This window comes from Heterocephalus glaber, unplaced genomic scaffold (assembly GCF_053883595.1).
Source record: "Heterocephalus glaber isolate CG9 unplaced genomic scaffold, H.glaber_assembly_v1.0 deba00001472, whole genome shotgun sequence".
In the NCBI taxonomy this organism is placed as follows: Eukaryota; Metazoa; Chordata; class Mammalia; order Rodentia; family Bathyergidae; genus Heterocephalus; species Heterocephalus glaber.
Window position 1 is genome coordinate 69,398,241 of NW_028258315.1, and position 16,272 is coordinate 69,414,512.

General features: G+C 41.3%; 2 protein-coding genes across 12 annotated transcripts in view; one reads left to right on the plus strand and one right to left on the minus strand.

Moving 5' to 3' along the window:
- Positions 1-16,272, minus strand: part of Cnot10 (CCR4-NOT transcription complex subunit 10) — a 76,343-nt gene that overhangs the window by 19,353 nt on the left and 40,718 nt on the right. For 8 of the 10 annotated variants that reach the window (XR_002387079.2, XR_002387080.2, XR_002387081.2 and 5 more), the window contains 3 exons: positions 13,128-13,249; positions 8,534-8,710; positions 6,749-6,829 (listed from right to left, as the gene is read on the minus strand). Coding sequence is in view for 7 of the 10 variants with exons in the window: in XM_004857833.4 (XP_004857890.1) it covers positions 6,749-6,829; positions 8,534-8,710; positions 13,128-13,249 (380 nt within the window). In the remaining 3 variants the exon portion in view is untranslated. The remainder of the gene's footprint in view (positions 1-6,748; positions 6,830-8,533; positions 8,711-13,127; positions 13,250-16,272) is intronic. The other 2 variants (XM_087182151.1, XM_021238681.2) reach the window with 1 other exon arrangement.
- Positions 584-6,750, plus strand: LOC110344487 (uncharacterized). 2 transcript variants are annotated; one of them, XM_087182155.1, is made up of 3 exons: positions 584-946; positions 2,501-2,573; positions 4,806-6,750. In XM_087182155.1, the coding sequence occupies exons 1-3, from the start codon at positions 739-741 to the stop codon at positions 4,828-4,830; spliced, it is 306 nt and encodes a 101-aa protein (XP_087038281.1). In that variant the 5' UTR covers positions 584-738; the 3' UTR covers positions 4,831-6,750. The 2 variants fall into 2 exon arrangements, 1 of the variants encoding a protein (XP_087038281.1); XR_015439522.1 differs by lacking the exon at positions 2,501-2,573.

Below are 16,272 nucleotides of genomic sequence, written 5' to 3' on the forward strand. Positions count from 1 at the left end.
GTTTGAGCCATACCAAAAAAAAAGAAAAAAGGAGGAAAAAAAAGGGCGGGCCGGGGATTTAGCTCAATGGTGCCTCGTCTGCCTCGCAAGTGCAAGGTCCTGAGTTCGATTCTGGATACCGGAAAAAAACCCCCAACAACACAAAAACAAAACAAAACCCAGGTAAAGGGGCCGGGGATTTAGCTTAGTGGTTTCGCCGCCTGCTGCGCAAGCGCAAGGACCCGAGTTCGATCCCCGGTACCCCCCCCCCCAGGTAAAGCAAAGCATTCAATCAGTGTTTTTCAAGGAATATACACAAAAAGCACAGAAAAATTGCTTAATACTAAACTTCAGGAAAATGCCAATCAAAGCCAGTGAGATGCCACTTCGCACCCATGATAATGATTAAAAAGATGGTCATGGGGCCGGGGATTTAGCTCAGTGGTTTAGCCGCCTGCTGCGCAAGCGCAAGGACCCGAGTTCAATCCCCAATATCAAAAAAAACAACAACAACATGGTCTTTCTGTTTCGGGCAGCCGCTGCCACCCAGATTCTTGATCAACAGGAATAAGCAAACGTACAGCACGGAATCCCATAACCTGAAGGCCCGCATCTCCTTTTGCTACAATGGGCTGATTCACCCCAGGACAGTGAGCGTGGAGTCCGCGGCTGACCCCAAGTGGGTCATGGTGGTCACAGCCGCGCTCCGGCCAGCAGAAGGCGGCCACCTCCTACGCGCACGGCCGTTACCCAGAACGCATGCGCGCCACCCTGCGCAGTCTCCGCCACGTCATCTGCAAGTACCAGGACTGCCCGGTGCTGCGCAGGACGCCACGCCCAACCAGCGCCATCCTGTGCCGTCGGAAGCTTGGGACTGGGACGGTGAAGAGGAAGCGCACCCGCCCCACCAAGAGTCCCCACTTTCCCGTGGCTCTTGATGCGTGTCTGTCTCTGTCCTTTTTCAACAGTAAGTGGTGGCGAAACTGGAATAGTCAAACTGTGCTGGATAGGACTCTGAAATGGTATCGTTTCCCTAGAAAAGTCTGGTAATTCCTCAGTTAAACAGAGCTACCATATAACCCAGAAATTCCACTCCTAGGTATATACTCAAGGAAAATAATGTATGTCCAGCTGGGCGTGGCAAGGCATGCCTGTAGTCTGAGATGGGAGGATCACGTGAGCCCAGGGGTCGAGGACCAGCCTGGGTAACAGTGAGATCCCATCCCCCAAAACCAAAAACTCAGTATTGAGCTGGGCATTGGTGGTGTATTGCTGTAATCCCTGCACTTGGGAGGCTGAGACAGAAGTGCCACGAGTTTGAGGCCAGCCTGGGATTAGTGAGACCCTGTCTCAAAAAAGCAACACACAAAACTGAAAAATGTTCAGTGTTGGGAATGTGGCTTAGGGGTAGAATGCTGCCTAGCATGAATGAGACTCCCCGTTCATTCCCAAGCACAGGGAGAAAAACATAAGTCCAGATAAGAACCTGAAATATTCTTTTTTTTTGGTACCGGGGATCGAACTTGGGACCTTGTGCTTGCTAAGGAGGAGGGGGAACCACTGAGCTAAATCCCTGGGCCCTGAAATATTCTTATACATATAAGAATGTTTATAGCATTATTCATATTACCATAAGGATGGAAATAATCCAAATGTACATTAGTGGATGAATGCATAGAATCTGGTATATCCAGACAATATTTTTGGCAATAAAAATGAACAAGGCAGTGATACATCCTTCAAGGTGGATGAACTCTGAAGTCAGTCGCAAAATGACTGCATTTATATACATGTCTCAAAATAGGTAAATGTAAATTAGAGATGAAAAGTTGATTAAGGGAAAGAGACTGATAGCTAAAGGGTACAGGGTTTCCTTTCGGGGTGGTGAAGAAGTTCTAAAATCGATTGTGGTGATGGCTGTACATACCTGTAAGTAAAACCATGGTATTTATAAAGGCATGTATTTGGTATTTTTGTTTGTTTTTCTCAGACAAAGTCTTGCTATATAGTCCAGGCTGGTCCTGAACTCACTAGCCAGGCTAGCCTTGAACTTGTGGCAGTTCTCCTGCTTCAGCCTCCTGAGAGCTGGAATTACAAGTGTGTGCCACCACATTTGGTTCTGAATTTTGGTTTTTTGAGACAGGATCTCACTATATACTTCAGGCTGGTCTGAAATTTGCAATGATCCTCTTGCCTTAGCCTCTTCAGTGCTGGAATTACAGGGAAGAGTCACATGCCTGGCTCTAAAATGTATAGTCAGATCAAATAATTTGATTTTATGCTGTACATATAACCTCAAGCTTATAAGATACAGAAAATTTTTATCACCTCAGAAAGTTTCTTGCCATTCAGTCAGTGTTTTGGTTTTCATTTCCATAAATTAGTTTTGTCTTTTACTAAATAGTCCTGTCACATAAATGGTAACTGTGGGATCACATGGTATGTGCCTTATGCTAAGACACAAAAATGTTTTGATATTTATGTCTTGCCTTTGTAAATTTTTTTTTTTTTTTGGAGACAGGGTCTTACTATGTAGCCCAGGCTGGCCTTGAATTCTCAGTGATCCTCCTGCCTCAGCCTCCCAGGTGCTACAGGTATGCACCACCATGCCTGGCCAGTAATTTGTTCTTTTTTATGCTGAGAAGCATTCCAATTGGAATATACAGGTACATTACAACTTAGTTATCCACCCTCCTAATGATGGATGTATATATTATGGCTAGGTTTTGTCTACCATGAACAAAGTTGGTATGAAACATTTTTTTTAAAGCAATGACAAAATTTATTTAAGAAAATAAAAGTGAAGAGTGGGGAAGAAACTGGCTGTGCAGAGCGAGCTTGGGCCAAGTAAAGAGAAAAAGAGGCTAAGAGCAAAGATAAAAGTATACAGTGTAGCCAGGGATTTAGCCCAGTGGTTTTGCCACCTGCTGTGCAAGTGCAAGGACCCAAGTTCAATCCCTGGTACCAAAAAAAAAAAAGTATACAGTGTGTCTGGGAAACAGAGCATGGGCTATTCTGTAACGTTATGATAGCCTTGCTATGAAATTGTGCGGACAATTTTTAATTTGGGGGGTAACTAGCAATAGAATCACCTTAAAATTTTAAAGTTATAGCATTTCTCTGCTTCTAGGTTTCAGAGTACAGATGTGGGTAATTTTTCCAACTGAATGAAATGAGTGGCTTAATACAGGTTTGAGTACTGTACGAACCAAAGCAATATGCTAGGTCTGTCTGCTGTCTGTCCATCCATTCATCCAGCCATCCCCTTCCTGATGCATGGTTTTATTTATTTATTTCCTGTTGGGCTGGGGATTGAGCCCAGGGCCTTCAGAATGCCAGGCAAATCCTCTACGACTGAGCTATATCTTTGGTTTGTGTGATATTAGTATCTCTAAAATTCATTTGAGCCTTACAATTAAAATATTTAGTTGATTTCTGAGACATTTTCCAAATCTGGGGACAAATTTTTGTTTCAGATGTGAAGATGGGCCTGAGATTTAAGCTCAGTGGCATTGCACCTGCCTCAAATGTGAAGATATTTTTTAGAAGCTGGCTTGATTTTTTTTTTTGGTACTGGGGATCAAACTCAGGACCTTTCATTTTCAAGGCAGATGCAGTGCCACTGAACTAAATCCCCAGCCCTAAAAGCTACCTTGATTTTAACAAAGATTCTCACACAGCACCAACTGTCACCTATCTTTGGAAAACACATCTATCTTGGGTAGAATGAATTTTTGATTAATCTTTATGTCTATACAAATGAAAAAAACTGACAATACTCAAGAGACTATGAACCCATATCATAAGAAGTGACCATCAGAATAGTCAGGATAATTTACTGCACATCAGTTATGTCAGAAATTGGAAATTGGGCTTTATATTGGTGTCTTGGGTTTTACAGAGCACAAAGGGTCAACAGTCCATAAAAACTAAACTTTACGCTAATCACACACATTTGCAATCACATAAAAGAATTTAGGTTAGGGCCACGGATTTAGCTTAGTGGTGCCACTGCCTGCCTCGAAAGCACAAGGTCCTGAGTTCAATCCCCAGTACCAAAAAAAAAAAAAGTGCTATTTTGGGCCAGGGATTTAGCTCAGTGGCACTGTGCCTGCCTCACAAGTGCAAGGTCCTGAGTTTGATCCCTGGTACCAAAAAAACCCCAAACAAACAGAATTCCATAATCTTACTGAGAACCAATATGCTCAGGCTCCTTACCTAAGAGACAGCTGGCTCCAGTCATAGACTCCCCTTTAACATACCCAACTGCATTGTGAGTTTTTTTTTTTTTGGTACTGGGGATCAAACTTGGGTCCTTGTGCTTGGGGGGCAGATGGTGGAACCACTGAGCTAAATCGCTGACCCAAGCTTTTTTTTTTTTTTTGAGATAGGGTCTCGGTGTGTAGTTCAGGCTGCCCTTGAACTATTTCGCCCAGGCTGGCCTTGAATTCTCATCGATCCTTCTCTCTCAGCCTCTCAGGCGCTGGGATTACAGGTGTGTGCCACCTCACCTGGCCATGCATTGTGAGGTTTCATAGCTTTGAAAATTATGACACAAATCTTTTAGGACTCCTTCCCTTGACCATTTGTCTCCACATTACCACTGTTACTGTCTTGCATAATAATCTTTTTTATACATGTAAAGCCCCTTCCATCTTGTTCTATTTCCTTTCTTTCATCTGCTCCATTAACAGAAAAAAAATAGGTCAATATATACCATCTTTGCCTCATTTTATGATGTGGAATTTTCCCATGTACACTCTTTGTCCCATTCTACCCTTAAAACGAGAGAACTAATTTTATTTTCTTTGGAAATCTCTTACTAGGACTCATGGGCTCTTTGAGAACTGACCCTGCCCCATGTCCTTTTCTTCAATGTGATTCTCAGAAGATAAAGTTGAATTACACAACTCTGCAGATGTTCAACTACTATGAGATAAAGTACTTCTTAAACTGTATGCATAAATAAAGCAATACTAAGATTAGTACTCATTCAAATAAACTTGTACAAATTAAGACAAATTTGAAAAATTGTGTTTTTCATTACAGCGGACCATTGACTTATGAACTTAATTCATTCTCAAGGGCCGGCTGTAACTCATGTTGGACAACTGAAGGCTCAGGCTCCTCTACACAGCCTTCAGAGTCTCTCTTGTGTACAGGCAGATCTCAGTGTTCTTAGGGAGACACTGGCCCAGGATTTCCTAATTAACCCCACACAGGAAAGGATGTTGTAATGTTCCTTCCAGAACTCTTTAAGGGTTAAAGCTGTATCTGAGACCATCTTGGAAGCACCAGCAGCCAGTGTTTGGGTCGTAACTCAAGACTCTGATCGTGAGTCAAAACTAAAAGTCCAGTTGTAACCCAAGTCGTTCGTATGTCAGGCCTTTCTTCATTAAGGATTGGCTTAAATGCATACAATGATATTAACAACAGGATTATTTATAATAGCAAAGGCTGAAAACATTATAAACCACTAAGCATAAAAGAATGTTAAATAAATCATTCCATATAATAAAATTCTATCAAGCTAAGAGAAAGAATGAAATAAGAGCTACACACTGATACAGAACAATCTCTAAAGATATACTATCAAACAGGAAAAGAAAGGTATAGAGCAGTAGGGACACTACATAATTGCTGATGTAAAAAAGCACTATATACCCATATATTGGGATATTAATGAGAAATGTCATTGAAAAGACATAAAAGAAACCACGTGGAGCTGGGCATGGTGGCACACTTCTGTAATCCCAGCACTCTGGGGGGCTGAGACAGGAGGATCACAAGTGTGAGCCCAACTTGGGCAACTGGGAGACTCAGCAACACCTTCTCTCAAAATAAAAATGGTTGAGGATGTAGTGCAGTCCAAAGGCCCTGGGTTCAATTCCCAGTACCACAAACACCACCAAAAAACCCACCCAGTCAGTGCCCCTGGGTGGAAAGGAGACAGGACTAAGTAGAACAAGATTTACTTTATATTTGGATTTTTACCATATAAAAAACAAAGAGATGATCCTTTTTTTTTCCCTTCTGGAAACAAGGTCTTGCTATTTAGTTCAGGCTGGTCTTGAATTCACTATGTAGTCCAGGCTGGCCTTGAACTCGTGGCAATCCTCCTGCCTCAGCCTCCCAAGTGCTGGGATCACAGGTGTGCGCCACCACACCCGGCTGACAAACCATTTATAATCCATATCTTTCTCCTCAGCTTACTGTATTATTCCAACCTTTTTTTTTTTTTTTTTTTTTGCATTTCCACTAAGAACAAAACCTAGCACTAAATTTATTTTAATTATATGGTTGGAATTTGACTGCTGTTTATTTATAGTTAGCTGTAGTGGGGAATGGACCCAGGACCTTTCTCAGTCCTTCTTTATTTTGAGATGGGGCCTTGCTATATCACTGAGTTGCTCAGGCTGGGCCCAAATTTGTGATCATCATACCCCCCCAGAGTGCTGAGATTATAGTGCTTTTTGTTTTCTAGTTTTGCTTTCTTTTTTTTTGGTACAGGGATCAAACTTGGGACCTTGCACTTGCAAGGCAGGCGGCGGAACCACTGAGCTAAATCTCTGGCCCTCTAGTTTTGCTTTCCTTAGCTAACTCCCAGCCCAACCCTCTTCTGTTTATGAAACCTGCTCAGCTTTTTGGAGCACTCATTCTGTTTTATACAGTGAGGTATTGCCTAATTCTAGGATCACCAGTAAAGGACACAAAAAGAATAATATGTTCATCTCAATAGGCGCAGTGCCCCTTTTGTTTACATACTCACTTCAAGTTTTCTAATTCCTGTTTTCTCAATGGAGAAGAAGGTGGAGCTGGAATGAATTTATCTCCATCATGGCTTTTACTGCTGAAATAGAGACAGATTCTTATCAGGAAAAGAAACAAATAAACAATGAATGGTAAATCTGTTTCTCTTTCCCCATTCCCAAGTGTTTATGATAAAGTATGAGCCAAAACAAATTTGGTATCACCAATATGGTAAAAGTACAGGTGTATTAGTTTCTTTTCCTCAGCATACAATACTGCTTTTAAGAAGGGCCCAATAGAGCACACCTGAAATCCCACCTACTCAGGGATGGAGGCAGGAGAAGCACAAGTTCAAGGCCAGCCTAGGAAACCAAGTAAGATCCTGTCTCACAATAAAAGGGCTGGGAATCTAGTGCTCAGTGGGAGTAACCTAAATTTGATCTCTGTTACTGCAACAAAACAAAACCAAAAACACCAAAAAAAGACCCCCCAAAACAAAAAAAACCTAGTACCCAAATCAAACCAAAAGCTCGGGTGGAAGCTGAGAGGAGGATTGTTTTGAGTTCAAGGTCAGCCTGGACTACCCAGGGAGACCCTGTCTCAAAACAAAACAAAACAAAAAACCCAAAATAAAAACAACTAATTGAAAACATGCCCAATATAAAGGAAATCACTCCAATATTTTCACATTTTTTTCAATCTTCAGATTGCTTTTTATCAACTACACTAAAAAACCTAACTGGTTGGCAGAGCCAAACCCTGTATAATTTAAAAATTCCTTTTCTTTCCTTTTTTGAGACAAGGCCTGGCTGGGGAATTCAGGCCAGCCTTGAATTCACGACGCAGCCCAAGCTGGCCTCAAAACTGTGGCATCCTCCCACCTTAGCCTTCTGAGTGCTGGGGTTACAAGTGTGTGCCATCATGCCCAGCTTTGCCCCTCCCCAGCTCTGGCTTGTCTCAAATTCCTGATCCTCTTGTCTCAGCCTCCAAAGAGCTGAGATTACTGGCCTGTGCCATCACATCTGCTTTTTTGTTTTTCTGAGACAGGTGCTCGTTTATTAGTCTAGGCTGGTCTGGAACCCACTATGCAGCCCAGGCTGGACTCAAACTGTGCCCCTCCCTTCCTCAGCCTCCCAAGTGTGGAGAGCACTGGGACTGTGTCACCACACCTGCCTCCTGAATTTTCTATTATAAACATTTAAAAAATTATAATCAAGAAAAAAAGGGCCGGGGATTTAGCTCAGTGGTGCCATTGCCTGCCTCGCAAGTGCAAGGTCTGGAGTTTGATCCCCGTTACCAAAAAAAAAAAAAAAAAATGGTAGGAGACATTAAAGGCACCACGTGTAAAATGCAGAACTTTCTTTATATAATGGTGTTTATTAGGTAAACTATTTCGTATGATTTTTACTTTATATCACAAAACTAGAAAACTAGGATTTAAGCATTTTAGTAAATGTTAATGATACTGCTATCGTTTTTTGGTATAGGGGATCGAACTCAGGACCTTGTGCTTGTGAGGCTGGCATGGTCCCACTGAGCTAAATCCCCAGCCCCTTGATGATGCTATCTTTGATAATCATGGGACTTCTTGCAAATGTCCCTCCAGTCAGCGAAAAGCTATTTCCATTTCTTCCCTCAAGTATCTCTGCTTACTTAACTATCACTTTTCTCTTCCAGAAATATTGGAAATATAATCTCTTTTGTTACAGTTTAAAACAGAATTTTGGACATTTGGGCTGAAGATTTTAGGAGTTTATCTAGGACAGAGGTTTCCTGAAGAGGGAGGGGACAGGACACACTGTACCTGCAAGTTTCGCTGCTCTCACTGCTCTCTGTGTTCCCTCCAAGCTGACTGCTGTTTTTAGACCCATTTTCCTGCTTTGGATCTTGCTGTTCTTCAGGTAACAGCAGCAAGGCGTTCCTGAGACAAATGGCTGCAAACTCCATGCTGGCTACAGGAATGGCTGAAGACTGCCCATCACTTAAAAGAACAAAACCAAATTAGCTAACGTGATAATGAGAGAGAGAGAGAGAGAGAGAGAGAGAGAGAGAGAGAGAGAGAGAGAGAGAGAGAGAGAGAGAGAGAGAGAGAAGAGGGGGAAATGGAGACAATGGAGAGAGACAGGAGACTTTTCTATTATCAGGAATAAAACTAAGTAACTGTTAATGAAACTCTGTTCTGTGATAGAAATTTTAGGGTTTTTTTGTGGTGGTGCTAGAGAGAATATTATATTAGCTGACCATATTATACTGCTAGTCCTGAGAGGTAGAAACTTTTAGGTTTTGTTTTGGTGTTTTTTTTTGCAGTGCTGGCAATTAACCCAGGGCATCAGGCATGCTACAACCCCAGCAGAAATTTTAATATAAGGATATAGAAGAGAATGTTAAAGAATCCCAATCTTGAATCTAAAAGCATTAATAATGAATTGCAAGTATATACATTATATACACCAAGAATGGGCAACAACTGCAGTGTCAATAGTGCCTGCCCCTCCCCAGACCTGAGTTCGGAGATGGAACTCAGGACCTTGTGCTTTCGAGGCAGGCATGGCACTGCTGAGCTACATCCCTGGCCTGCAGTGTCAACATTAATGCACAGGAGACTTGCAAAGAAAACTGTAATGAAGGCCAAGACCGGTAAAATAAGAATGGGAAAGGGAAGAGAAAAGATTTTCACATCTGAGTCTTGTTTTGATCTTTGCTTTCAAAAATGCTTCTGAAACAACCCAGGCATAGTAGCGCACTCCTTAATCCCAGCACTTGGGAGGCTGAGGCAGGAGGACTGCTGTGAGTTTGAGGCCAGGCTGTGCTACATAGTGAGTTCAAGGCCAGACCGAACTGTACAGCAAGGCCTTATCTCAACAAAACAAAACTGAAACAGCAGCATTATCTTTTATCTCATAACTTCACTGACCCTTTTATGTTTTTGTGCTACATTGCCCAGGCTGATCTTGACCCTGTATATCTCCTTCTGCAGCCACCTGAGTAGCTGGCTTAAGCATGAGCCACTGTGCCTGGCCAGATTGGGATCTTTATATAAATTAAATATATTCTTTAAAAGTTGTTCAACTGATGGTTGTACATGTCATATTTCTATATTACTTTAGTTGGTTTACATATTAGTACATTTTTACCCAGGTGTGGTGGCACACACATGTAATCTCAGCACTTGAGAGGCTGAAGCAGGAGGATCACTGTGAGTTCAAGGCCAGCCTGAACTACACAGCAAGACTCTGTTTCAAAAATTCACACCCCCCGAGCCTGTGGGTGTGCCGTGGGGAGCAGCTCGCGTAGGGTTGCCCATGTGCCACACATTTCCTATCGCTCACTGACGGCCAGATGTCCCTGAGAAGCCTCCAATCAGTGGATTTTCATCACCAGTTATGCAACTGACTTGTGAAACATTTGTAGTAAACCTGCTGCTCCTGATTCTACAGCGACCCATGAGATTTCTGGCCCAGGACTACTCACCTGAGCAATACACAGAAAATCACAAGTTCTGAGGACAATGACCCTGTCAGCTTTGGGACAAGAAGCTCAAGAGGAAGTTCTGAAACCAGAGAAGGATTGGTCCCAAGGAGATAATGTGAAACATCAAGATGATCTTTGGATAGAATTTAACAAAGCATGAAGAAAGGTTTTTAAATTTAAGTCTCTTTGAAGCAGAGAGTTATAAACACAGGAAAGGAGGTCAACTAGAGTTAGCTTATAGTGCTGGACTAGAATTATCACTGTCAGTTCTTTTTTGCTTTCTTTTCTTTTTGGTGGTTCTGGAATCAAACCTAGGGCTTTGTACGTGCCAGGCAAACCCCCTATCAATGAGCTATACACTCCAGCCCCATGATTTTCTATTTACATTATCCCTGTACCTCTCTTGACTTTCTATATATTTATCTATGTATTTTCTTACCCTGTCCTTGGAAAGCCTAGCAGCAATGACACTCTAGTGGCAGTGAGCACACTCAGTACACACATCTTTGCTTCTAAATTCCATTCTCCATTAAAAGGAAATCAAGATCCCATGGAGAAATGGCTGATTCTAAGACTTGGGGAGGGAAGGTGTAAGATGCCTGGCACATCTGATTATACCAGAAAGTACTCAGTTACAAACACAGGGAAGTTTGAGAATTAAAGTCTTGCAATAAGTACAGTAGGAGTCCATGCACCCATATGGACAAACAAGTGGTTAAAGAGATGAGGAGAAAAAAAAAAAAAAAGAAATGAGGAGAGAGGATGATTTCCTTTGGATGTAGAAAGCCAACATGTAAATGTAGAGGGCATTATAGGCCTAGAAAATCACACTGCTCATTCATAGCAATGGTTGATTCAGAAAAGACTAACTGCCAACTGATGCTAAATAGCATATTTTGTTTACACATGCTAGAACAAGATATTTACATGATCTAACAGTATACCCCACATATCACACTGAGGATCCAGCACTTACTTCTGTGTCATTTCTGTCCAGAATGCAAAATAACAGCCTAGTCATGAGCCATCAGACACATACAAATGAGGGAACGGTTTTTTAAAAAACTGGTCTGTGTTCTTCAAAAATGTCACAGTAATAAGCAAGACCCTGTCTAAAAAATAAAAAAGGCCTGGGGATATAGCTCAGTGTGAAGCCCCTGGGTTCAATTCCCAAAACGGGAAAGAGAGATTGACTGATTGATATATAATAACTCAATGTAATACATGATCCTACATAAAGAAAAAGAGAAGGATGTTATGGGGACAACTCACAAATTTGAATGTGGACCATAGATTAGATCTGTATTATATCAGTGTTAAACTTCCTGGTTTTGACAACTGTACTTAAAAGTATATGAGAATGTCCTTGTGTTCTTAAGGAAATACATCCTAAAGTTTCTGGGGTGATGGGATATAACTCGGTAGACTTACTCAAATGATCCAGAAAATCCAACATGTAAATACTATAGATAAAACAAACCCTAAAACAAATGCAGTAAAGACTTGGTAATTAGGGTAAAGGACTTACAGGGACTCTGTGATATTCCTGCAACTTTTTGGTAAGTCTGAAATCATACTAAAGTTATCAAAAGCCACCCCCTAAAACTGAAAATCCAACAGTATGGGATAAATCAAAATTATGGTACAATCACTCTCAGAAAGGTTCCAAATTATATATCCTTACAAATAAAGTTGTGTGATATAGAAGGATATGGGAAAGATACTTGGAAATACACAATATCAATGATAAAAAGATTTAAAAAATTCACACCCCCAAATATATACCAGTACATTTTCCTCTTAATACTAAGAATTAGCTTTAAAATATATTTTCATTACTGCCTGCTTCACAAGCGCAAGGTCCCAAGTTCGATCCCTGGTACAAAAAAAAAAAAAAAAAAAAAAAAAATATATATATATATATATATATATATATATATATAATTTCATCCCTAAGAACTATGAGAAAAGCAACAAAATGAAAAGTATCAGTATAAGCAAGTGATGCATTATCTGTGGGTAAATGGGTTCAGGACATCCTGCACCTACCAAAACTGGTGGATGCTCGTGTTTATATAAAATGATATAGCAACCAGGTGTGGTGGCACACACCTATAATCCTAGCATTTTGGAGGCTGAGACAGGAGGATCACTGAGAGTTTGAGGCCAGCCTGGGCTACACAGTGAGACCCCGTCTCAAAAAAACAAAAAAAACAACAACTCAAACCCTCCCCTCAGAGGAATAGTATTTGCATATAATCCTGTATACATCCTCCCATATACTTCTCCCCACCCCCCTCAGGGATTGAGCTCAGGACCTTCTGCTTGTCAGGCATATGTGGCGCCACTGAGCTACATCCACAGCCCTGCTCATATACTTTAAATCACCTCTAGAGTACTTGTCACATCTAACGGAATGCGAATGCTATGTAAATGGCTGTTATACTGTATTGTCTGGGGATAATAAAGTCTGTACATGTTCAGTAAGCATGCAGGTTTTGTTTTTTTTTTTTGGTACTGGGGATCGAACTGGGGACCTTGTGCTTGCAAGGCAGATGTGGATGCTGTTTTTTTCTTCTGAATATTTTCCATCTGTGGTTGGTTGGACCCATGGATGGGAAAGAACTAATCCACCATGGATCCTGAGATGACCATGTAAAAAGAGATACCACGGCGCCCTCTTCTGGACATTCTGAACAATGACTGTGGATAAACCAGTTTCTCAGGTCATCAACAATTCCAAGCACCCATGGGATAGCAAACCAAAATGACACCACATCAGCTAACACTCATTACAGACCCATGTTAGGGTCTGCTTACTGTAGTTGTAATAAAACAAAGAAGTTATTCCTTTGAAATGATAAATTCTAAGCATATTTTTATGCATAAGTACATTCCGTGGAACACTTTCTTTGCAAAATACTTACTTATATACAGTATTCTGTATGGACTGTGATGCCAGAACTATTTTACGATGATAGCCTTGACCAACGATAGACTGTACGATTCCCTTTTTGCTTGGAAGACCTTTAGTTTCTTCCTCAGAAGTCTACAAAACACAAAAAATTTCAAATAAATTAAAGGAAATAGTAATATATAAAGTGAAAAATGAAATACTTTTCACAATTACTCTTGAACTCGGGACTTCCCACTTGCAAGGCAGGCGACGGAACCACTGAGCTAAATCCCTGGCCCTATTAGAACCATTTATTTAGAACATCCTATACTCCCAGTACCATGCTGCATGTTATAGGCATTTGGACATCAGATTAAAAACACGGTGTAAAAGAAAAGAGAAGCAGTTTTACTTTCGAAAACATTTCCCACATCTGTTTCTTTTTCCTTTTTTTCTCTTTTTTTTGGTACTGGGGATCGAACTCGGGTCCTTGCGCTTGCAGGGCAGGCGGCGGAACCACTGAGCTAAATCCCCGGCCCCTGCAAACCAAATTATTCACAAAGAAAACCATTCATGAACTGAGGTAGCATTGTATTCTGGTGCCTACAAAGTTACGGCAATCAAAAATACTTTTTAAAAATTATAAATTTATAACTTTTTATAAGATGAAGGATGGAGACTATATGCTCAATGATATCTATAGAATAAAAACAATTCTAAAAGTATTATTTATGAAACTAAATAAAAAGAAAATATTAAACTTATTATATTTAAGTTCTAGGAAGAAGTAACTCCTGGTTTCTAGGAACTGTAGAGAAGGCTTTCAACACGTAAATTCATGAGTGGATTAAAGAAAATAAACAATTTCTAGAGGTTCTTCTTTCTTTTCCTTTTCCTTTTTTTTTTCCTCTTTCTCTCTCTCTCTTTTTTACAATCTTTTTTTGGGGTACCGGGGATCAAACTTGGGGCCTTATGCTTGCGAGGCAGGTGGCAGAACCACTGAGCTAAATCCCCGGCTCTTTGTCCAGTAATTTCTGTATTCTTCAACTTCCTGGTTATCCCACGCTCTTCCTTCTAAGCAAGAAGGTTGACTGCTTCCATAATATACATGAATGACATTGAATCTCATGACATTGTACCATTAGTCAAGAAAATGACAAATGGATCTCAGGAATGGGAGAAAGACTTCAGTAGGTCCACATATATGTGGAATATTGATTTTTTTTGGTTTTTTTGGTACCAGAGATCGAACTTGGGTCCTTTCGCTTGTGAGGCAGGTGGCAGAACCACTGAGCTAAATCCCAGGCCCTGGAATATTGATTCTTGATAGAGCTGGTGTTATACATCTCTCAGTAGGTGGGATGTGCTGAGCTGATAAAGAACTCCTCCCTCCCCAGGTGAAACCTTTCTCTTTTGTATTCTACTTGGTTCTCAAGAAACCAGGATGTCTCCAGCTGGTATCATCTTGCCATTGAGAGCCACAGCTTCACAGACCATTGAGGCATCAGCTCATGGACAAACAGATGAAAGGGCTTGGTGACATCAGGCAACACCAGAGCTGGGGCTGATACCAGTGCTTGTTTTAGATCCTGGCATGACTTCTCTTCTGTTCCCCATTCTAGGGGTTAGTCTCCTCCCATGGCAGAATGGAGGGGCATCACTATCTTGGCAAACCGGGCTATCCACAGGTGACAGTATCCAACTGCGCCAGGGAATTCTTGTACCTGTTTCTTGGTAGTTGGCATGGGTATCTGGAGAATGGCCCGTTTCCTGGCCTGAGACAGAGTTCTTTTTCCCTCTGAGGTCTCACACCCCATGTACGACACTTGGGAGGCAGAGTTGCGCCTTTTTAGCTATGTCTGGAAAGCCCAACTCCTCTAGCAACTGGAGAAGCTCCCGTGTTCCCTGTAGACATTTTGAAAGATTGGCAGCAGCCTCCTTTTTCTTCTCTTTTTTTGGTACCGGGGAACGAACTCTGGTCCTTGCGCTTGCGCAGCAGGCAGCGAAACCACTGAGCTAAATCCCCAGGCCCCTTTTTCTTTTTTTGAGACAGGGTGTCACTATGCAGTTCAGGCTGGCCTTGAACTCACTATGTAGCCCAGGCTGGCCTCAAACTCATGGCAATCCCCTTGCTTCACTCTCTCAAGTGTCGTGATTACAGGCATGCGCTACCATGCCTAGCTGGAGATTCTTTTACTTTTCAAAAGTATAAACTGGAGCTAGGTATGGTAGCACACATTTGTAGTCCCAGCACTCCGGCTACAGACTTGTGAGACCATACCTCAAAGTTAAAAAAGAAAGTATTAATTCTTTCTAGAATTATTTATCAGTTAATTTAAAAATTATGCAATAAGAAAGTTGTCTGAGGAAAAAAACCATGGTGATGTAAAATCCAGCAGCATATCACAGTCTCTCCAGGACCTGGACTCATGTCACCTGGAAAACAACTTAGCAAAAAGAAAAGGAAGACAAAGCCAGGTGTGGTGGTACACACCTGTAATCCCAGCACTTGGGGAGGCTGAGGCAGGAGGACTGCCATGAGTTTGAGGCCAGCCTGAACTACATTGTGAGATCCTGTCTCAACAACCAATAAGAAAAAAAGGCAAAGGAAGAAAAACTTAAGGAATTAATGAATAGCTGACAAGAAAACTAGAAATCACAGAGAAACTGCAGAAAGTGAACACAAGAAAACTATTCATACAAACGGGAATTTTTTTGACTCATACTTTTTTCTTTTATTTTGTTCATTTCTTGTTTGTTCTTTTTTGTTAGTTTTATCTAATTGTCCCCCCCATCTCTCTCTCTCTCTCTCTCTCTCTTTTTAAGACAGGGTCTCACTATGTAGTTCAGGCTGGCCTCGAACTTTCGGCAATCCTCCTGCTTCAACCTCCAGAGTGCTGGACTTACAGGTGTGTGCCATTATGCCCAGCTCTAACTGTATTTTCTTTTACTTTTTTGCTGGATGCTTTATCTCAATTTTCTCATGATCCTTTTATTTTTCAAATTTTACTTCATTCTCCCTTTATCACCCCCATTTTTATTAGTACTCTATTAAGCTTTACTAATTCTTACATATTTAGTTGACTCTATGCTATTTTTGTTGAATTCTTTCCTATTGTGGTTTTTTCCTTGTACTGGGGATCGAACTCAGAACCTTGCACTTGCCAGGCAGCCAC

Bases quoted from the DNA above. Each gene is read 5' to 3' on its own strand.
- LOC110344487 (XM_087182155.1), top strand. From the start codon at position 739: ATGCGCGCCACCCTGCGCAGTCTCCGCCACGTCATCTGCAAGTACCAG. The intron at 947-2,500 runs GTAAGTGGTGGC...TTTTGGAGACAG, and splicing joins GTCTCTGTCCTTTTTCAACA to GGTCTTACTATGTAGCCCAG. The intron at 2,574-4,805 runs GTATGCACCACC...ATCTCTTACTAG, and splicing joins CAGCCTCCCAGGTGCTACAG to GACTCATGGGCTCTTTGAGA.